The sequence below is a fragment of the Aspergillus melleus genome (genome assembly GCF_016097325.1).
Source record: "Aspergillus melleus strain CBS 546.65 chromosome Unknown contig7, whole genome shotgun sequence".
In the NCBI taxonomy this organism is placed as follows: domain Eukaryota; kingdom Fungi; phylum Ascomycota; class Eurotiomycetes; order Eurotiales; family Aspergillaceae; genus Aspergillus; species Aspergillus melleus.
Window position 1 is genome coordinate 226,963 of NW_025763376.1, and position 21,720 is coordinate 248,682.

General features: G+C 50.1%; 5 protein-coding genes across 5 annotated transcripts; 2 read left to right on the forward strand and 3 right to left on the reverse strand.

Moving 5' to 3' along the window:
• Positions 1-647: 647 nt before the first annotated feature.
• sclB (putative C6 transcription factor) lies at positions 648-4,197 on the reverse strand. The gene is made up of 2 exons (XM_046092791.1): positions 3,062-4,197; positions 648-2,947 (listed from the first exon to the last, which is right to left on the reverse strand). The coding sequence occupies exons 1-2, from the start codon at positions 3,731-3,733 to the stop codon at positions 1,943-1,945; spliced, it is 1,677 nt and encodes a 558-aa protein (XP_045948769.1). The 5' UTR covers positions 3,734-4,197; the 3' UTR covers positions 648-1,942.
• Positions 4,198-13,206: 9,009 nt separating this feature from the next.
• DBP10 (ATP-dependent RNA helicase DBP10) lies at positions 13,207-16,035 on the reverse strand (the record flags this gene model as incomplete). The annotated part of the gene is made up of 1 exon (XM_046092792.1): positions 13,207-16,035. One exon carries the CDS (start codon positions 16,033-16,035, stop codon positions 13,207-13,209), a length of 2,829 nt encoding a protein of 942 aa, XP_045948770.1.
• Positions 16,036-16,374: 339 nt separating this feature from the next.
• ssb2 (putative replication factor-a protein) lies at positions 16,375-17,386 on the forward strand (the record flags this gene model as incomplete). The annotated part of the gene is made up of 3 exons (XM_046092793.1): positions 16,375-16,378; positions 16,479-16,576; positions 16,637-17,386. 3 exons carry the CDS (start codon positions 16,375-16,377, stop codon positions 17,384-17,386), a joined length of 852 nt encoding a protein of 283 aa, XP_045948771.1.
• A 202-nt stretch (positions 17,387-17,588) lies between these two features.
• On the reverse strand, positions 17,589-20,781 carry LDX57_011048 (MATE family efflux transporter). The gene is made up of 2 exons (XM_046092794.1): positions 18,791-20,781; positions 17,589-18,731 (listed from the first exon to the last, which is right to left on the reverse strand). Exons 1-2 carry the CDS (start codon positions 19,865-19,867, stop codon positions 17,925-17,927), a joined length of 1,884 nt encoding a protein of 627 aa, XP_045948772.1. The 5' UTR covers positions 19,868-20,781; the 3' UTR covers positions 17,589-17,924.
• Positions 20,782-20,910: 129 nt separating this feature from the next.
• LDX57_011049 (DUF202 domain-containing protein) lies at positions 20,911-21,499 on the forward strand (the record flags this gene model as incomplete). Its single annotated transcript, XM_046092795.1, has 2 exons — positions 20,911-21,008; positions 21,067-21,499. 2 exons carry the CDS (start codon positions 20,911-20,913, stop codon positions 21,497-21,499), a joined length of 531 nt encoding a protein of 176 aa, XP_045948773.1.
• Between the last annotated feature and the right edge of the window lie 221 nt (positions 21,500-21,720).

Genomic DNA, 21,720 nt, shown 5'->3' on the forward strand with positions numbered 1-21,720 from the left:
AGATCCATAGGTTAAAAGGGCTTGATCAACAGTCGTGCCATTGAAGACTGGTTCAAGGTGCCGGCGGGAAGATTATTTATGAGCCAGGGATATCGTTTGGCGAGTATATGGCTGCACAGCATGTAACAGTCTTGGTCGAGTTAAACAAGATCCGACATAGATGGAATTTATGATAGATCCTTTGCATCGCATGCCAACAACTCCTACCCTCGATGTCAAACAGACCTCGTTGCAAAGTTCGGCATTTAAAACTCCGGAATTCTTCGACTGTTGTGTCATAGTGCGACAATGACGATGAGATCTCGGAGTGCTCGGGGGTCGAAGCTCCAAGGTAGCTCTAGTTGTCTGTCTGGGATCTGTGGTCTGGACCGCTATGTAGCTCAATGGTGCACATAGTGAGGCAAAGCCAGACAGGTCTTATATATAGCAAGCAAAACTATCCAGAGACTCCTATGTTAGTATCAACATAGCAATATTCACTCTTTCATGTGTGTACGAATATAGTTAGTTTTGCACAATCACCGGTAGTCAGACTATGTACGCATGCCAATTAAATCTACATACAACATCCATAGCTAAAATAAAAACTGCAAATGACTGACTCCCAAATATTACAGTCATGGATAAACTAGTTAGATAGGGCAGCACCAAAAGCACCAAATAGACAAATATCGGTTCAACAACTATAGCAAGTAATAAACATAAACCCCTAACTCCGTCCACCCGACCAACAATCCCAAAAGCTCACGCCATCTATGATGAATGAGAAAAGCTCAACAACAACATGTAACCAAGTATACTAATGCCTCAATGCAATGCAATGCAATATAACACAGCGCAGTGAGATGAGATCTGAAATAAATGCACGCAGCCACAGTCAAAGTCACCAAAAGAAAAAGAAAACCAATCAATCCTCTACAATAATAAATGAAGAGTTGAGAGGTAGGAATGACCGAGATATCTGTCCTGGTAATGGAACCAATGGGGAGCCCTAATCTCCTGAATAGAGCCCTCGAAGAGATACAAAGACAACGAGGCGAGACAGGAAAGGACAGGATAAGTCAAGTCAAGTCAATGAGCAACGAACAAACCATGCATCGTAGCAATCAATGTCAAGAAAGAAAGATATCAAAAAGGCGAAGGCATTGTCAGACATCCCCTAAATCAACCAACAATAGCAAAAACACGGATATGCAACGAGAGACATGAAAAGAAAGATGAAATAAAGAAACGACGAGGACGAGTAATTCCAAACGACCGAGGCTCATGCAAGATATTATATGAGATGCTGTGGTATGATATGGTATGATCTGATATGACATGACAAGATATGTAAAGTGGTAAACAAAAGAGATTATCTTCAAACAAAAGAAAAAGAAGAAAGGAAAAGAAAACAGGTAGAATGATGAAGTGTACCCCAGTGCCAGCAGGATTAATAGAAGGAAACATAACATTAACATGATCGGTCCTAATATGGCAGAATCTGTACACGGGGATAAGTAGGCAAGGAGAATGTGATCAATGCAGGTGGAATCAGGTCACAAATGAAAGGAAGAAAGAAAGATAGGAGAATCTGGGTGAACCATGCGAGGAAGAACTTGAGAGTATGAGACAGGCGTTAATGTAAAAGATGAAACCGATTGTCAATGCTAACCGCAAACGTTCTTGTCAATATCAATGTCGCAGAAACAAAGGAAAATATACATTATGATCATTAACCGTTGTAGAGCCGGCTACAATATCAAGGATTGGACGAGGGTTCTGGTCGTTTCAGAAAGTGAAAAGAGAGAGAGAGAGAGCTGCGAGGAGGGTTGGCGAAAGCGAGAGTGGAGGCGCAATTTTCCGGTCGTCGTCTTCAGGATAAGGTTGCGGGATCGGGTGGTTAGTTTGGCGTTTCTATTATTTTTTCCGTTTTTTATTGTTCTTTTTGGGTGCCTTCTTTTTAACCATTCACCATATCGTCTAGGGCCATTTTTCGCCTCTTTGCCGGCCGTGATTCACCTGTGTCAGCTTCAGTCGTCGGCTCTTCGTCACGGACTCGTCCAGAAGACAGCTGCAAGGAATGACGTTGTACGGCAGGGTCGACGGCACTCAGGACTCGCGGGACGGTTTCGCCATAGCTCACCTCGGACATTGCCTGGCGCATCTGACTAGTGGGCGAGATCGGATCTAGAAACCCATGGCCTGTCATAGGTTGTCGCGGCTCGTAGCCTTCGTCGCGAGCCCGCGGAGACCATCCCATGGAATAGTCACTCGATCGATGAGGCTGCTGCGACCCCGAGCTTGGGCTTGCCATCGTCGGGGGGTATATAGGAGGTAGTCGAACGGGCGATTCGAGATAGGATTCCCGGGGGTCTCGCATGGGCGGCTCTCCCATTGCCATCCGATTTGCCATCCTCGCACTGTCGGCGTAGGGCGAAGACATCGGATGTCCATAGGCTTGTTGATATTGCGGAGGCGAGGGGGCCGGATGGAACGCCTGGTTTCCGTACGATGAAAGTGGCCTTCCCACCCCGATTGGCATGCGACCTGGCCCGAGCGCAGGGTTGTATGCACCGGGCATGGGAACGAAACCCGGGGGCGAGGCTGACGTGATAGATTGAACCGAGCCGGATGAGGAGAATCGCCTGTGGCCGATGTTTCTCTGCATCGTTAGGGCTGGGTCGAGGTTCGAGGGATACACTGAAGGCTGCCACCTGTGCGGCGGCATGGGCGCCGCTCGGAGACCCATTATACCGGGTGGTCCGCTGGGGGTTTGCAGATCTGTCATCGGTCGAATTTCTCGGGAAGATGTGGCTCGATGCATGGCGCGTCTCGACTGGTGTCCGTGGGGTCCCCCCGGCGTCGCTCCACTGTCCACTTGGGCTGGATATGACCTAAGGGAGGCTTCTTCGGCTTTCAAGGGGGGCCTCCCTCGCTTCTTGTGCGTCACATCAACGCAAGTGGCCTGCATAAAATCTGATTAGCTATCTGTCATACTTTCTTTATGCGTCGTTTCTTGAAGCCATGAACCAACAACATAAACGGCCGAAATTATCGATTACTATCCTAAAAGACTTACTTCTTTCCCCGACAAGACACATCTTCGACAAGGTCGAGCCGGATCGCAACCCAAGTGCTTCTTCTTGCAGTTCACACATGCCGACGCAACGTGAGCCTTAGTCCGTCGCGTAGGCTTCTGGGGTATTCCACGAGCGCCCGTTGCCGGAGACGAGGTCCCGAAGGTCGTCTGCGAATAGGTCGGTGCGGATGGAGGTGGCGGTGGGACTTGACCTCCCAATGTCGGTGGTAACCGCGACGCTGAAAAAGTATCGGCAAGGCCAAAGACTGGTCGCGATAGGTCGTCTACCTGGGCGGAGGCCACGCGGTGCAAAGGCGGCTCGTGAACGGTCGTCGTGGTGGCGGGCGACCCCGAGACCAGAAGGGAGCCCGGCGCTGTTCCGGCTGATATCGTGGCGGCGGTTGAGGACACCGAAGAGGAGGTCACTGTCGTCACTGGCTGAGGAAGCTCCGGATGACCGAGCCGTCGGACGTTTGCAGAAGTCTCCAGCGGGTCTTCTGCCGGGACCGAGTCGGACATAGAGCGAGGGAGAGGAAGGTCCCGCGGGGTGCAACGTCGAGCATTTGTTGACCGGGACAGATTCAAAGGAAGCCGGTCCGGTACCGGGTCAAATCTAGGATGTCCAAATTCCGTGGCGATAAAGGATGAAGGGGGAAGCACTAATGATTGCATCTGGTGATGATAGGGGTCCCTGGGGTCTATGGGGACGACGAACGGACACGAGTTCACAGGAAGGGAGGACGAAATGGGTGAAATATTGAAAGCGGGAGCATATCTGGCAGGCCCAAGCAATAAATGTCCCTTTTTCCCTTCTAAATCCTGCGAAGTCGGTGTGTGCGTGTAAAGTGCGAGCGAGGTGTAGGTGTGTCCGACTCAATCGCCCGTCATCACTGACAAGTCCACGCTTTGACAGGCTGTTTTTAGGGACCGCCAGGAGCTTATAATCGAGTCAGTACTCGGTCACTATTGGAGGAGTCATAAAATAGGATGTGATGATCAGCAACGACTTCCCAGATCGTGACGGCAGTTTTTTCCATGGCTTCGATGGTCTCCATCCTGGGATGATTTATTGCAGCATGGTGGGCGATCAATGGAGCCAGAAGAACAAGCGCAGAAGGAAGGGGAGCCAAATTAATTAATTAATTGACAGGGAAAAACAAGGAAAAGAAAAAGAAAAAGAAATACGAAAAGAAAGGGAAGAAAAAAAAAGAAAAATACACGCAGGGACCAATTTGCACCTTACCTGTTCGAAACTGGTAACGTCACCTCTGCCAGTGTCTTGAATCTGTCCCAAGGAACTTCTGATTTGGTTGGTTCGTATCGGATATAAGATGGCAGAGGGAAGAAACGGTGAAGTATAGAAGTAGAAAGTGAGGCGTAAAATTCCGGCGGGATAACACTGGGCGCAACAGCCCAGCGGAGAGAAAAAAACGTCAGAAGGGGGAATTAAAATCAACCAAAAAGAATATTCAGTCAATTATTTTTCCCACGTCCACCAGAGAGGAAGAAAAAGAAAAAAAAAAAATAGTGAAAAATAAGAGAGATAATAAGAGAAAAAGAAGAGGGAATAAAGACTTCCTCCCAGATCTGGCGTCGTCGTCCTTTTTGGATAAGAAGCTAATTCTCTACGTAACGGTCAGGGATATTTTCATGTCCAGAGAAGAAACTCTCGTGAATCGAAGAGATGCCACTAAAAGGCAGCGATCAAGTTTCTTTGAACATCACCTTCAAACGGGGGGAGAGCCGTAAGGATCCTGGTCCTTTTCTTATTTTATTTTCCATTTTTACCTGCAGGCCCCATGAACAAGGCTTATAGGCTTCAGCAGGTCGGCAAAAGGAATGGGAACCCAAGGTGGATAAATGGTGGCCAGTGCCAGCGAGACTAGCAGCCGATAGACTTGGATCTCCATCATGGTAGATCTCATTTTATTTCATTTCGTTTGTTTTAATTCCCTCCCCCCGGGGAGGTGTCGAGTATGTCTGGCTTGATTTAGGGGCGTTATTTCCATCGGAAGAGCGTAATAGTTCCAATCTTCCGGGGGATCCAGTCCAATGAGCTCAATCCTCAGACATCTCTGTCCTCTTGGACTGTGTTTGACTTGGGGAGAATTTTTTTTGCGTTTTGTTGCTTTTTTATTTTTTTAATGGATTTTGTTCCTCGAGATTTTCTTCTTCCCTGTTGTTCTGCACGAACGTCTCCCATTTGTCTCTTCCTGCCCATGCTGGAGACAGAGCAGCCGTGGCTTGCATTAGAATGGGGGAGAAGGAATGGCCATTGCTGTCAGTGACACCGTCCTAAAGGGGTTAAGAGAGGGGTAAGACTAGGAAAAGATAGGAAAAGAAAAGAAAAAAAAAAGAGGGCCAGACAGTCGTATACCAAGACAAGAAGAAATAGAAAATAAAATAAAACCAAAAAGGTCTAAGCTGAGCAAGCAAGGCGACGAGGGAGCGACGGATCGACGTCGGCGCCCGCCCCGCTGCATCCCATTGCCAATAGTCAGCTGGCACTACCGAATGGTGTCGATGTTGGGGGCATTTGCAAGCCAGGATTTTAAGCTTGTCAATCCAATGGATTGGGCGGAGCTTCCCAAATCCAGACAACCCTGGATCGTCTCACTATGGTTCTGATCAGGGACCTTCGTCGAGACTTGCCTCTGTTTTGCTGAGCACCTCGGTCGGATGTCGGTTCAAACGAACACAGAAATTCAAGAAAATCAATTAGAATAAAAGAACAAACACAACTTCAGGGGGAAGGGGAAAGGTAGACGAAGAAGACGAAAAACAAAGGAAAAAGCCCCATTACTCATGGAATGGCGAATCCTCTTCATGCCATTCATTTCTCCGCCATTGTCCTTTTCTTGCCCCATAATTGGGCACAATAGGATCCAATGAATCGATTGATTCCTTTCTTTTTCTCTTGTCTCGTCATATCTGGTCTTCCCCTTTTCACTCTTTTCTTTTTCTGTTTTTCTCCGGGTTTATCTCTGGATTTTATCGTCGACTTGGTCGCGTCGGACTGGTACGTTTACCGGTTACTGAAAATAGCATCTGAGACAGCCTCGTTTTACTGTGAGAAGTTGCGGAAGGAAGTCGGTTCATCTGACAGAACCTGTTCGTTCTACTGAATTCCGACGGTGGCTTCGATCATCCATGGGAGATCCGAAGGCCTCTGAAGCCACAATTTCTTCAAACTGCGACGAACTGGTTCTCTTGACGCACGAGACACCTATGATGTTATGATCTGCCCGTCGCAAACATTATTTGTCAATTGGACTAGTCGGACAGTATCGTGGTAAAAGGAGGGGGGGTTTTACGGGAAACTGTGCTTGACAGATGACGCCAGCCCCAATAGCCCCGAGTATTGGAATGAGAGACAACAATTCTCCGCAGTGGCTCTGGAGTCGATGGACGGACCCACCCGGCTGGGCAGTGTAAAAACTGTACTTTGCTGTCGCCTGCCATTATTCCGTTCATTGGCGTGTCTGATTATGTCCCGCTTGCATCGCATGCCGCCTAGACTGGGGGAGGAGGGATCCGACCTGGGAAGACGTCGGTACTTCGAAGATAGGCGACGCATGGTCTTTGGGGAGATGATCCCCTATCAGCCTATTCCGTCAGGAGATTTCGTTCTTTTTTTTTTGTTTTGTTTGCCCACTCTCTCCTTTTCCTTTTCTTTTTGACGTGGTAATGGTTTTCTTTTCGCCCCTTCCCGTGCACGGAAGGGGAAATAGACGATGATAGTCCATGTAAGATTGCACTTGCAGCTTACCTAGCTCGCGTGATCGTATGTTTAACTTTAAAATATAGACATGAAGAGATCTATTGAGCTGACCGTTAGAGACGATCAGTGTCAATCATCATATCCTCATGTTCACCTTGGCCGCTATCATGAACGATGAACTACGTAGACCAGACCGGCAGGTGGTGGCCTGGGCATACGACTTGTGTCGTGAAATACGTGAGGTCCCGACCAACTTTGCATGGTAAGACAGTCAAGCCTTTGAGATACCTCGACACATGTCCTTAATGTCCGGTCGAAGTGAGGGAGAGATTATTTATTTTTCGATCAAGATGTGGCTGCAGCAAGCAACGCCCTGACCAGTGGAACAAACATCAGTCTAGGCTGGTCACCTGAGCCCCGGACAATTTGCGAACAATCTCCATTCATTCATCCGCTGGTACGGAGTAATGGCCCGTCTGATAAAAGAGTGGCCGACAGGTCCACCGGCTCTGTTCAGCATGGGAAAGTGGAGGGACCAATTGACGACGGATTAACAACGGTTTTTTAAGTGATGTAAATGCATGACCTGGAACGGTGGGAGTTGTAGATCTTCTTTTCCCTCGGGAATCCTTTGTTTTATTCGGGTGCCAATTTCCCATTTGAAGATCCCACATGAATTGTTTTCACCCGGTCGGTACAAACCGGCCGAGTCGTGAATTTGGACTGAAAGGGGGAGATCCAAACTTGAGTCACGTCGGGGAATTCTCTGAGCTGTCCACACTCTTGGCTTATTGTTCTGTCAGTTCAAGTTTGTCTCTGAATGGTAACGCCTGGCCCTTTGGATTTAATTTTACGAGATAAAAGCTGTGATGCGGGGAATCAACTGTAAGGTAGAAAAAAAGCACTGGCGGATAAGGTGAAAAAGAAAAGAGAACGAAAAAAAAAAATTGAAATGGAAACCCGAGAATCAAGACAAGACAACCACTAAGAAATGGACCAACAAACCGCGACAAGCCCGTAATCGTCGCGTCGTAGTCAGTTTCTCGGCCTTCAACGTGGAAGAGATGCATAAGGAAAAGGAAATTGGAGAGAGCCCAATGAATTGTGGAACGCGGGGGCAGTAGCAGCAGCAAGGGGTCCAGATGATCTACTTTGGTCTTCGTCGGGCCCTAAAGGGAGAGAAAGGCAAGAAGAAAAAGAGGGTGGTTTGTTCTTACTTCTTGCTCCTAGTCCTAAGCCAAAGTAAGCGGTTCATGCAGGCCGGAGCGGAAGATATCAGCACGATCTGCCTCTTAGGGGCCGTCGAGGGCCAATAGTTCGAGCCACTGGGTCCAGGAAGCCCATTAGCTCCGTCTCTGGGCTCCTTTTTCCCGCCCAGGAAAGGCCAAGACCCTGAGTCAGGGACTGATGATGTCGAATGCAGATAGGGATTGAAGGATGGAGGAAGAAAAAAAGAAAGGCGTGCAGGGTAATACCATACCACCTGAGGACAGTCAGTCAACATAACATGGGCTGCGGTGTCACCCGAACACACGGGGTCCCTTGACGAAAGACATGAAGAAGAAAGTGAAGAAGGAGACACGAAAAGACGGACGACGCGAACCGGCGGCCCCGTGACCCCGGCTGATCCGCGCTAGTCTCTGAAGGGGTTAGTGGTCCCGTGCCCGGGCCAGAACCCGGTGGAGAAAAGATAATTAATTGGGCGACGGTATTTGTCACCTCCCGGCGAGGCTCAAGCCGACTATCAGTTTCATCCTCACTATGGAGTATCGACTATAGACTATTGATTTCCTTGTCGACTGGTTTTAATTCCCTCGATCATGCCATTTGCAGCCGATGTGAATCCCGGCGGACAATTCCTCTGTCTCTCTCTTCCACTTCTAGCCCTGATCCTGGCCGGTCTGCAGTCTGTGCTTTTTCCCCGTCAAATTCCCCTGATTGTCAATATTCTCCTCGACGGGTGAGGCCGGAAACAAGCAGCCAAAAATAAATGAAATTTTTTTCATTAGACTCTAGGAGACACCAGGAAATTCGCCGGCCATGGCGGAATGAGAAAGTATCACCCCCATTTCCTAACACACCCGCTTTTCCCGTGGCACTTGACGCGGTACGTCCCAGTCCCAAGTGCGTGGGCGACACGAGATAATCTTCCGAAAGGGTCCTCCCGACTATGACCCTGAAGGTCCCTGTGATGTATACGGAGTACAGCGGTGCGGACAGGCGAGATAGGAAAGATGTCGGACCCATGTGAAATTGGAGTCTGACCATCCATAACGAGTCTGGATGTCGGTAGAGGGTGTCTATCGTGGTATGTCCATCCCTTTTCTGCCCCTATTCCACCGGACGTATCCATCGCTTTCTTGTCTACTATGGTAAAGAACTATTGCTTCTTGGCCATTGGATACTCGGAATACTTGTCTCCGGTGAGGAATTGGCAACGACGATATGACCCCTCAAGTGTTTGAATTTTTTCTTATACTTGTCTATTGTTATGATATTCCGTATAGCCAACTCATATGGCCCAAAGCTTATTGGGAACCGATAATTACATCTTGACTGAGTTCTCGACACGGTTTTGCAAATTTACTCTACGTTTTTCTTTCAAACCGAGCAAGCAAAGAAGAAAAAAAGACAAGTCTCGAAAACACAATGCCATCACGAGGAACATTGCTAAGTTTGTCCAGACATGATACGCTGCTAATTCTCCAGACATGCACCCTCCAGCACATTGGTCTTGCGTCGCGACTGCCTAAACTCAACATACACCGATCCAGGTGGCATTCCACGTAAGCCGGGATAGACGAGGATCCAAGAATCAGAACGATTGGGCGCACGCTCTGATAGGAAACTCCGCCGGCGCCAGATGCCAGAACGAAGAGGCCATTTCCTGTCCGTTCATCTCGCATGACGACCAAGTCGGAAGAAAACGACCAATGGCCGCAGACTGCCTCGTCGCCAGCGGACGATGATTTTGCACGATCCTCGAATGCGCTGACATGGATATCCGATGATCCTGACCCGGACTTCTTTTCTCCTCGGACGGGAATTGATACCTGTCTGTCGGGTGGGGGGATATGGGCAATAACGAGTAAAGAAGAAAAGAAAATAAAAGAAAAGAAAACAGGGAAGATCGCGCTGGGTCACCACCCATCAATGATTTTTTTTCCCTTACTTTCGACCACTTACCCATCCTGATCTAGACTCTGGATATCCGACCTGTGGCATATTAGCGGTGCATATTGAGTATTGACCGTACATCTTCGGTCTTCGGGTCTTCCTCGTGACGACCCAGAAGGTTGGGAGATGCCGGTTCTTGCAGTTGCAGCGACGATAGGGCCAAGCGGACCCCCTGCCAATAGTTTCCTATGGAATCGGGAAGCCAGAGCAAGGACTGACTGGCTTGTCTTCCTGCCTGCTTACCACGACTGCTTACGCGAGGGTGGCGCGTCGAAATCGCAAGAGGAGGGGAAGGAAAAATAACTCAACTAAGTTAATTCCATAAAGTAAAAGACTGGGTTCATGGGACTCGGCCGACGCGGCCTTGTGAGCGAACCAGATCGACCGGTTGTTCGTTCTGTATGTGCAGGGCAATGTATGTAGGCGTAGGCGGTTGGTGATCCTTGGGCAAATGACCGGATTATCCAGAAAATAAGAACAAAAAAACAAAAAACAAAAAATCAGAAAGAGCCGTTGAGCACCTCCATCAACAAGGGATGAGCGAATGATCCGTCATCTGCGTTAGAATCCTTCTATTCTTCGGGGTTGACGTTGAGGTTGAGACGAAGTGAGTTCGCGGGAGTGTCGGTGAGGATGTGACCAGTATCAAGGTTTCTGCAAGTCGACAATAAAGACCTTCTCGCCTATTATGAGTGACCTTTCTTTCTCTCTTCCTTCATTTCTAACTCCTTCGCGAATATCTCGACTCAGTCGAACACTGCTGTGGAGATAGAAAGAATGACAAGGAACATATAAATAAAATCAATAATTCCCTCGGATCGGACCGCAATGGGAAAATAATGAAAGAAAAACCCCCTTTCGTCGCGGAACGATACCCGGGCTCTCGGATGGAAGGGGGTTACTCAATAATTGACGAGATATGTCCTATATTATCCCGAAGGAACAAGACAAAAAGATATTGTGCCGGCATTGTCCCGGGAGAGATATCCTTTTTCCCCATAGCGAGTTACTCCGTACATACGGATTCTTTATCGGCCTGTTCAGGTATCCAAAGAAATGGCAATATCTAGCCAACTCCCCTACAGCAGGAATAGTACTTTGACTAGTTCTCGCATTCACCAGTATCTGTCGGATATGTACCTACCTGCTGACATAGAGTAGGCAGGTATATACTCTATAAGGGGAAAGGGAAACGGATCAAAAGCGCCAAGAGAGTAGCAGTGGTCAGCTATCAAGTCACTTACAGTAGTGTAGTCACTCGCTTCCACCAACTAACTAATCAAGTACATAGGAATCAATAAATCTTTTAACGGATGTTTGTTGTATTCCCAGCTGTGGAGCATGTCCCCTGCTTTCCTACCATACTTGGTACGACCTGCCTGTAACTAGACTTAACTTGAAGTCTACGGCGACATTATACCTGGAATATGCTTACTACCTAGAACTATTAGAACTGGACAGGACAGCTGGAACGAGTGAGTGTGGTTCTCGGTGGTTAGTCTTTCAGACGTGTGTCAGTATGTAGCTAGCAACTCATAACTTCCATCGAATGCATACGCTCGCAGAATGCTAAGTAAAAACCCATGTCGTCGATCCCGATCCTCTCCGACTTATGCAACTTAATCCTACATCTGTCGTTAGGTTGAGTGGGTAAAGAATGAGGTGGACTCTGGCTCCGTTGATCATCTATGTAGGGCTCTGGTTTGTGATTAGGGCGACAGTATTTCGGCATAGGAAATTCTTTCATCACACACAATACTAAATCCTTTAATAAACCTATATTCCTACAAAAATGACCCAGACACTCTTGCAATGCCCAGCACGTGAATCCCATCATTATTAACACCCTAACCCAACCCGGCTACAAGATAACTAAGGCATGTATTGGAAACGCACAGTGCAGCTTAATAACCAACCATCAAGTCTAACTACCAAGGCCTAGTGAATCAGTCAGTATGCACATAAGTATAGAGGTACATACATTATACATGCTGTACGTGATAAGACTAACCTTTATCTGTTATTGACCAAGAAAACCAACGACAGAATCCACATCCCACACCAAATCACATTTTTCCTGTCCGCACACCCAATAGTCTCGGGCTGTTTCGGAGCCAAGAATCTGCAGGTGAGTTTACTCTTCCGAGTGTCTAACTAGTTTTTTGATAGTCTTAGCTGGCAGTATCACAGTGTCATTCCATGCCCTATTGTCTAAGTTTTTTGATTCTTTGTTCCTCTATGGGTTTGAGAGAAGAACTTGTTCTGTTATGGTGTCGGTGAATTGGCTTCTTTACATCCATCACAGCGTATGTACATAATCGCTATTTACCTTGTTTCTATGTACATTATTTTCCCTCCCAATTCCAAGCTAACTAACTAATCCCACCTAGGTAACTAACGAAGTAGCCACAATCCCATCCCTAAGCCTACTAACCCCAAACAGGACAGAAATGTGATACGATGTGATGCGCAAATGTGACATGTCTTTTATTGAATCCGATGCGTCCCAGATTCTTACTTTGGCGGTGAGGTGGATCTGGATCTCCCTGGTGGCCTGGACTAACAATCCTTCCTTCCTAGCCTTCCTTCCTACTGTATGTAGTGACCTACATGGTATCCGCACTCCGTACTAAGTTAACGTACCCATCCACGACCCATGTCCATGTAAGGTGAGTTAGTTTTCTTAGTTGATCTCCGTTGTGGCGGAGAATTGGATTGGGTATCCATATCGATATCGATGTCATGTATGCGTAGTGCATGCATGCAAACTGTACATATGGGGGCCTTATTGTTTTCTTTCTTTGGTTTAAGGTCTTGTTTTTATTTACAGAATTTTATTTCTGGGTTCTGGATCCTCCTGTGTGTGTGTTGACTGTTATTTTCTTTGCTTTTTTTGGGTTTATTTCCTTTCTTGTCTTGCTTATGGCGGTCTGGAAATGTACCGGTTGGTTCTGGTTCTTGGCTGCTTGGCTGGTTGGTTGGCGGCTCTTGGGAGAAATTGTTGTTTGTTTGTTTATGCTAATGTTTACGTTTAGTTACTGGTATGGTTTGTTTAGACTGGATGGTGGTTTTAATAGGGTCTTTGTTGGAGGTGGCAGGATGCATCTCGGGATGGAGTTGAACTTTTGAAGATATTTCCACAGAGCATCTATTTGCTCGGTCTCGTAAAACAGAATGGTATCAATATATACATTAAAACCTAGAGGTCTCCCCACATCAACGCAGAGACCATTGTCCATTGGTCTGTCTAGTTCCTCTTCCTCGACGGCCGGGCATTCTTCTCTCTGCGCTTCTGCTTCTGCTTCCGCGCTATCCGGATGTCGTCGGTATTCTTGATCTCGCTCTTGCCGCTGGACGCCGCACCACCAGCCTTCGAGAGATGGCGCTCCCGCGCGGCGTCGCCCTTCTTCTTCATCTTGCCGTAATCCGCACGCAGAGGGTCCGCCCGCTTGGGAGCCTGCTCCTTCTTGTGCTTGAAGCGTCGGCCGTGCATCTGGTTGTGCAGGTCGGCGCCCATGCCGGGGGCCTCTGCTTCACCCACCCGCGGCATGCGGCCGAGTCGCTTGCCCTTCTTCCAGGCGTCGAATCGACCGCTGCGGAAACTGGCCGCGATTTTGGCGCCACTCTCGCCGCGAACCAAGTGCGTGCCCTTGGATCCGTCCTCGTCGTTTTGCCGTGACACGTACTTCTTGTGTCGCTTGTCCCAGCGCACCTGCGTGCGAGGTTCGGCGAAATTCTTGCCACCTTCGTCGCCGAGCAGGTCCATGGTCGCACCGCGGGAGGCCTGCGTGAAGTTGACGTTGGTGCCGGTGTGTACACCGTAGGCGCGATCTTCGGCCAAGTTGGTGCTGTTGGGCATGTAGGACATGAAATATTCCGGGTTTTGGAAGGAGGCCGTCGTGTCCTTCTTCGTCTTGTTGGGTTGCGAATAGGACGAGAATGTCACTTCGAGATCGGACTCGGATGCCAGGGACATGTTGTCAGCCGGGCCCTGGCCTTCGTCCTCGTCGTTTTCTCCGTCGGAAACAGCAGCACCGCCAGCCTGCTTATCGTCGTCGTTCGTTCCAGCCTCGTTGGCACCAGCCGTTGCAGCCTCTTCCACAAATTCCGACTGTCCATCGGCCTGCGATTTGTTCTTTTTCTTCGCATCAAGCGTCGTACGGACCCGCTTGATCGTGTCGATGGCTTCCTCGCTCTCGTGCTTTCCGTTGCGTCGGCTGTTCACCTCGAAGATCGTTTCCTGCGGTCGGAAGCCTCCGATGACCGCCAGCATCTTCTCGCGCTCCGCTTCCATGTTATTTTCCGGTTCGTTGAAGAGGGGGTGGAGATGGGACCAGCCCTCGGAGGACACAACCTGCTTCGCCCGCTTGGCACTTTCGAGCGACGCGGCGTTGCGAGTTCGCATGTAAAGTTTCTCTCCCTTGGTGGCCACTACCCGCTGCGCTGCGACGTCCGCATCGTCATCCAACACTCTGGTGACCCACTCGCAGCGTTGCGACAGACCGTCTCGGGGAATGCTGCCGACCACCACGTCCTCGGCAAAGTTGACCTGGTTGCCGTGTTCACGGCCAACGACCAACCGTCGTCCGAGGAAGAGCTGCAGGTCGAGCAAATAAGGCGCGTCCGCGTCGCGAACAAGACTGTAACTCCAACCCTTCTGCCCGGCACGAGCCGTTCGCCCAACACGATGGACGAAGATCTTAGGCTGGGAGGGGAAATCGTAATTGATCACGTTGGCAAGAATAGGAATATCGATACCTCGAGCTGCGACATCGGTCACAACCAGGATGTTGGAGACACCCGTGCGGAAGTTCTGCACTTGGATCTTTCGAGCAGTCTGGTCGAGGGAACCGTAGGCGTAAGATGTGGCGAATCCAGCCTCGCGTAGAAGGCCGTACAAGAAGTCTACATGATGTTTCGTCGCCGCGAAGATGATGGTCGAGTGCTTTGTCGGGGACTCTTTGTAGATGTTCTTTCCAGAGTCTGGACGCTTTCGCTTCTTGAAATTCTTGTTCTTCGGATCGAGCGTCTCGTCGTAGACCTTCTCGGCCACGCCAGTGGGGCCCACGGGCATTTTAATAACATCATGAAGGATGTAAAGCAAAGCTCCTTCCTTGTCCGCAGACTTCACGGAGAAGAAAACGTTCTGAAGATCGGGAGAGATCTTGCTCTCGGTATCCAAACGGATCAGAGTAGGTTCCTGCAAACCAGCTCGGGCGAATTCCACAAGTGACTTAGGCAGCGTAGCAGAGAACAGTAGCGTCTGGCGATTGTGAGGCAGACCGTGTAAAATTTCGGTCAACTGCGCAGCGAAACCCATCTCGAACAGTCGGTCGGCCTCATCGAACACCACGTAACGGACACTGGACAAGTCGAGATCCATCTCCACCTTCAAATGCAAGAAACGTCCGGGGGTCGCGATCACGATATCAGGGTTGCCGGCCATCATCCCGAACTGTTCCTCCAAACTATCACCACCGACCAGAAGAACACACTTCAGATCGGTTCCCTTGCTCAGCTCCTTGACGACCTTCAGCGTCTGCAACGCCAGCTCACGGGACGGCGACATAATCAATCCTCGCGATCCGATCTTAGTGCTGTGCGCCTTCAACTTTTCGATCATCGGAATCACGAACGCAGCAGTCTTTCCGGATCCCGTTCGAGCCATACCGACGACGTCCTGGTCGTCCATGATCACAGGGATGGTCTTCCGCTGAATCGGCGTCGGCACCGAGAAACCCTTCCGAGTGATCGCCTTCAGCAGATTCGCATTCAACCCCATGGCCTGAAATCCACCACCCTTCTTCACCGTGCGACCCTTGAGATTCGATCCCTTCCGGTTTGCAGACGCCTGCTTTTCCGCGATAAACGCCTCGTCGCTATCCTCGTCATCGTCGCCGGCAGCTCCTGCTCCCCCGAGAAAATCCAGGTCCTGCGCCGGAGTGGGCTTCGGCCGCTTGGAGGCTTTCGCAGACTGTTGCTCGTTGTCGGAATCGCTATCATTCTGGAACAAGGCATTCGTGATGTCGAATTCATTCTCCGACATCGCCGGAGACGCCGCTCGTCGGGCAGGCATAATGACTGAAATTGACAATCAGTCGAAAAATCGAACTGATCTGGAAGTTATTGTTTTCCTCTTCGGCTTGGCCTCGAACTTTTTTTTGACCGAGAAAAAAAAAAGTTCCCAAGGCGGTGAAGGATAACGGATCAAGTTGAGGCCGAGCTCCCGGTCCAGGAATGCAAACATGGCAAACACACAGGTCCCCCGCGACGCGTCCAACACGTCCCGAAGCGGTAAAATGGATAATGATTGATGTTCACTGCTTGTCTGCCTTCTTTTTCACCGTTCTGCATTCATTTGTACCGGATACACCAGCACACACACAAAGTGCTACCTATACTTTCATAAACCAAAATGGGTAATCACTTCTTCCCCTTCTACCTCCTCCTCATCAACCTTTTGGCAGATATTCCAGTTCCTCGCGTACCTCATCGCTAATACCTATCCCCTCCATCCAGATAACTACAACAGCTACGGCAACTCGCAATACGGCTCCGGCGGAGGCGGTGGTGGCGGCTTCATGCCCGGCGAGATGAACAGCCCAGCAGGTGGAAAGGTAAGGCCTCATTATCCCATCACCTCCTCCCCCTCCCTCTGCTAACCTCTCCCGCCTCAGGGCGACTTCAACAACAACACCCTCCGCCCCATTACCGTCAAACAAGCCCTCGACGCCTCCCAACCCTACCCAGAAGCAAACTACCAAATCGATGGCGCCGACGTCTCCAGCCTCTGCTTCATCGGCCAAGTCCGCAACATCAGCTCGCAGAGCACAAACGTCACATACAAGATCGACGACGGCACCGGCGAGATCGAAGCAAAGCAATGGATCGACTCCACGACAGCCGACACCATGGACACGGACGACGGCGCCAAGGGCCCCGGGAAGTCCGGAAAGGACCAGGTCGAGTTGAACGGCTACGCGAAGATCTTCGGCAAGTTGAAGGCGTTCGGGAATAAGCGGTTCGTGGGCGCGCATTCGGTCCGTCCCGTGACGGATATTAATGAGTTGCATTTCCATCTGTTGGAGGCGGCTGCCGTGCATTTGTTCTTCACGAGGGGCCCCCCTGGCGGTGCTGGTGGTAATGCGGCTGGAGGCGCTGGCGCTGGAGATGCCTCGATGGGCGGCGTTGATGATTACGGCGCTGCTGGGAACCGGGCTTTGCCTGCGATGACGCCCGCCGCGAAACGCGTGTATAATCTGCTGAAGACGGAGCCGCAGAATAACGAGGGTTTGCATGTCCAGATGATCGCGGCGAAGTTGGGTCTGCCGTTGCCCGATGTGGCGCGGGCCGGAGACGAGCTGTTGACGGCGGGTATGATCTTTCCGACGGTGGATGAGCAGACTTGGGCGCTGTTGGATTACTAGTTTCTAGTTTCTGGCTTCACTTTTTCTTTGTCGTTTTCCTGGCCTCTCGTGGAGTTGAGTATGTTTACTATGAAATCGTTGCGAGGCTTTCCCGTTATGCATGTGGTTGGAGATAAAAGATATCACTTATGATTCAATTTTTAATGTATGTGTTAGAGCAACTATACTTGTTTTTTTAAGTCTATGAAACGGAATTGCAAGACCATGGGGTTTGTATGTCTATAATTTTCCGAGTTTGAAGCTATGTATTCTTCTACAGAATGACCATGGTATGGAAAAACAAAAAGGATAACGATATGTTCATTTTAACCAGACGCGAGTATCAAATCATGTGGTTATAATCAGGGAAACGACTTTTAGTCCACATAAACAGAACGTTATACATAATCATGACCACGTAAGGGGAATCCTCATAGGGAACTTTTGTACAATCTCTTCGAACGAACATGCAATGAAACCACAAAAGCCAACCAGGGAGATTTTACACGTTGATCATCATATATATGTGTGCATGTAAATTCAAGAAAGAGAGGGGAGTCTAGGTCGCGGCATTTCGTTCCAATGCGTCCTCGACTGACCGGTTCCAGTTCGTCTGACGGAGGAAGATCGCCTCGATTATCGACACCAGGAGAAGAGCAAGAGCAACGCCAGACCACAGACCGAACAGGCCCCAGCCGAGAGCGAAAGTGGTGCCGAAGCTGATTGGCATGGCGATGGCATAGTAGCAGAAGAGCTGGACGTAGCCACCGATTTCCTGCCGGCCAATTCCACGGAGGATACCGTTGCAGTTGGCGGCTAGAGCGTCGAAAAGTTGGAATGCGGCACAAAGAGGAAGGACCTGTGCGACGAGCTCGACAACTTCGTCGTCGGACGTGAAAAGCCGAGGGATGTAGTCGCGCAGGGAAGAAAGGAAGAGCATGTTGAGTAGACCGACGATCACGGCACCGACCATGGTCACTTTGGCGGACGTTTTAGCGGCGTCGACCAGAGTCGCTCCGATCAGATTCGCGACCCGTGTGCTACCGGAGATCGAGAGAGGGAAAGGAATCTGGAAGGTAATGCTAGAGATCGTAGACAGAATCGACTGCGCTGCCAGGGGAGTTGTGCCAAGGTACGACGACGCCAGCGTCAGGATTTCAAAGGCAAGACATTCCGCCTCGACCATGATCAAACCAGGCAGAGCAAGTCGGACCATCGGGCCCCAGTTGCGAAAGGCTCTGTAAGTAAACCCATTCCAGCATTCGCCACCGGCGACAAAATATACGTAAAGAAACAAGAAAAGAGGCATGAGATTGTCTGTGATGGCTACTGCAATGGGAGCACCAACAAACCCCCAGTCGAATTTCTAGTGCTCGTTAGCTTGTCAGATCGGTAGATAGAGCTTTCAAAGCCAGTGGTACGTACCCAAACGAACACCCAGTTCATGAGCGCATTAAGAGGCGCGCAGATAAGCAAAACGTAAAGGGACGCAGAGAACAGGCCCTGCGCTTGCACGTAACGTTTCCCGCTCTCAAAGCAGGCATATCCCGGAGCGCCCAGTGCAACCACCTTCAAATAGAGGCCGGCCAGCTGTGCAACTTCTGTTTCCGGCACAATCCGAAGAAGGACCCGGTCTCCAAAGAACCACAAAACGACGATCGGCACAGATATGACCCAGAGGAAAAAGACCATCTTCTGCATCTGCAGACCTACCAGCTTCTTCCGTCCAGAACCGTAGGCCTGGGCGCACAGCGTATCCAAACTAGTCGCGAGGCCCTGGTAGACCGCATACCCGGTGATGTTCGCCGTCATACTGGCCAGGCTGACCGCGCCCAGTTCTTTCTTGCCCAGATGACCCAGCGTGAAGATACTCGCCACCGTCAAAGAGTACTGCAAGAGAAAGGTAACCACCAATGGCGCGGCATTCTTCCCAATGACCTGCGCTTCCCGTTTCCACGTTGTATGAATCAACCCGGCCATAACCGCCTCCTCCCACTTGCGATCGATCTCATCAGCATCCTCAACATTCGGATGCGAACTGCCCCGTCGAGAACCCAATAAAGACGTCGTTTCCACCGGCCTCACTCCAGAATCCTGGCTTCGCCGTTCCTTCCTCGGACCAGCAGATCCCACGAAATTGTTATCGCTGAGAAGGTCCCGCTCGTCCTCAATGGCCTGCTCGCGCTCCCTCCGCGTCAAGCCTTCATGCTCCGCGCGGTGAGGCACAACCGTCGCATGGGATACGGTGGTGAAGAAGCTCGGCCGCTGGTACGAACCAGCTAGGGAATGGGGGTTCGTGCCGGTGTGGCTGTTCATCGCGCGGATGGTAGAGGTTTCGGAGGCATCGTCGTCGGTAGTTAGCGCGGAGCTTTCGTCGTCCGCATAATTCTCCAAGTCCCGAGCAATTGCCGTCTCTGCGAGAGGGGAGCTGGACCGGAATTGTCCCTGTAGGGCCTGCTGCTCTGTTGCGCTGAGCGAACGCGCATTCTTGGCCCCGGCCATGACGGTTATGAATGAGTAGAATGAAGTGAGTCAATGAAGCAATCAACTGAGAATCTAATTGAATTTAGTCACGGTTTAGTCCGCCACTAAACCTCCGCATGTCTCTTTGTTTAGACGAAATACAAGAGAATGAGAAACCTTGGAGTACTTGACTCGCAAGAGATGCAGAGCAAACGAGCGAGACGGAAAGACGGAGAGAAGAGCAGCCGGAAAGGAAAAGAAAAAAAAAGTAAGCAGACTGCAAGGCGCGAAGCGGGGGCGGAACTTGACTTTTAGTGTTTAGCTTGGGTTAGTTTGGCTCGGACTTCGGAGACAATCGACAGAAATTTGCCTTCCAGAGGATACAATAATAAAGTTGTTTGGTCCCTACAAAGAAGCGGGATCCACAGCGCATTGGTCGGTGACTCATGATGATCCATATCAGCGTTATACCGCATATCCTTGCTGCTGCTGTCGGAGCATCAGTTGCAAGCTTGAAGCACGCAAACGTAGTCAGCGAGGAAACGGTGTAAACGGTACGGAATAATGACCATTCCCTACGGGGATAGCTCTTCAATGATGAAGATCAAATAGTAGCAGCCAGCCGCTGGCAGACGCCCCGCAATTGGCGACCCCACCGTCAAAGGGCGCAGCCGTGGGATCCAAAGACATTGTTGCTTCGGGTGGAGGTGTCGATCAAATCTATCAGTTCAAGACTTGCGGTGTCCACTCCGCAAAGAACTGGAGTTCCAGACACGATGGATGGATTTCAGACTTCAATGAACAGAATAGGAAGAGAAAGACAACGCGATGCAGTACACAACGGGAGAGGGACAGGAGACACATGACATCATTCCCGAACGAGCATAGACCCGTCACGTGGGCCAGTCATCGGATCCTCCATCCACGCCGGACATTTCTCTTCCTCGATCCAGCGGTCTACAAAGAGGACGACCAGCCCCGGAGCTGCTCGTCGCTCATCTCAAACAGCAGCATGACCCCATGGTCTTGGTAGGACGTCGAAATCAGGAATATTATCCCTTCATCGTCAACACTCCATCAACATGGCAGACGTCCAAGGATCCGAGGCGTCGTCCTCTGAGCGCCCACCTTACAACCCCCTCATCAACATGACAAACTCAAAACCCGTCATGGTAAACGAGTGAGTACTACGAACGCTCTCACTCACAGAGGTCCCAACTAACGGGAGACCGGGAAAGCCACCTCGAAGACAACCAACACATCTTCCTCACGCGGCCCATCTTCGGCGCCCTACTATTCGAAAACGCCACCTCCGACGCCCGCGACCACTGCGCCAACGAACGAACCTTTCTCTCCTGGCTCCGGCTCTCTATGTACCTGGGCGTGGTGTCCCTGGCCATCATCATCTCGTTCCACTTCCACGGCGAACCGACAGGTCTCGAACGACGCATGGCTTTACCCCTGGGCATTATCTTCTGGGTGCTGAGCATCGCGGCCTTGTTGAACGGTTTTGCGAACTACGTGCGCACGGTGAGGAAATATAGTCGGCGGGCGGCGTTGGTGCAGAGCGGGTGGAAGACGCAGATGACTTTTACGGTGGTGGGCGCGGTGATCCTGGGCAGCTGTATATTGTTTTTGGTGACTGATGCGAAGTCCTCGAACCAATCCTAGGTTTTGATCTTGCGAATGTACATATACTTATAAGGTGAATATACAAAACGGCGATAGCGTGCGATATAATGATGCAATTTGTTCAATTCAGCTTCAAGTTGAAGGTGATAAAATAAAATATTAAACCGGCTTGTCATGGTATATCCCGAAAATAGAACAAGAAATAAACAGTCAGCAATGCGATGGACTACCGTCCACCGTTCCACAACATATTCATGGCG

Excerpts from the sequence above, each read along its gene's own strand:
- sclB (XM_046092791.1), bottom strand. The coding sequence starts at position 3,733 with ATGCAATCATTAGTGCTTCCCCCTTCATCCTTTATCGCCACGGAATTT. Across the intron at positions 2,948-3,061 it reads GTGTCTTGTCGGGGAAAGAA|GCCACTTGCGTTGATGTGAC; the intron begins GTAAGTCTTTTA and ends GATTTTATGCAG.
- LDX57_011048 (XM_046092794.1), bottom strand. The coding sequence starts at position 19,867 with ATGGCCGGGGCCAAGAATGCGCGTTCGCTCAGCGCAACAGAGCAGCAG. Across the intron at positions 18,732-18,790 it reads TGAACTGGGTGTTCGTTTGG|AAATTCGACTGGGGGTTTGT; the intron begins GTACGTACCACT and ends AACGAGCACTAG.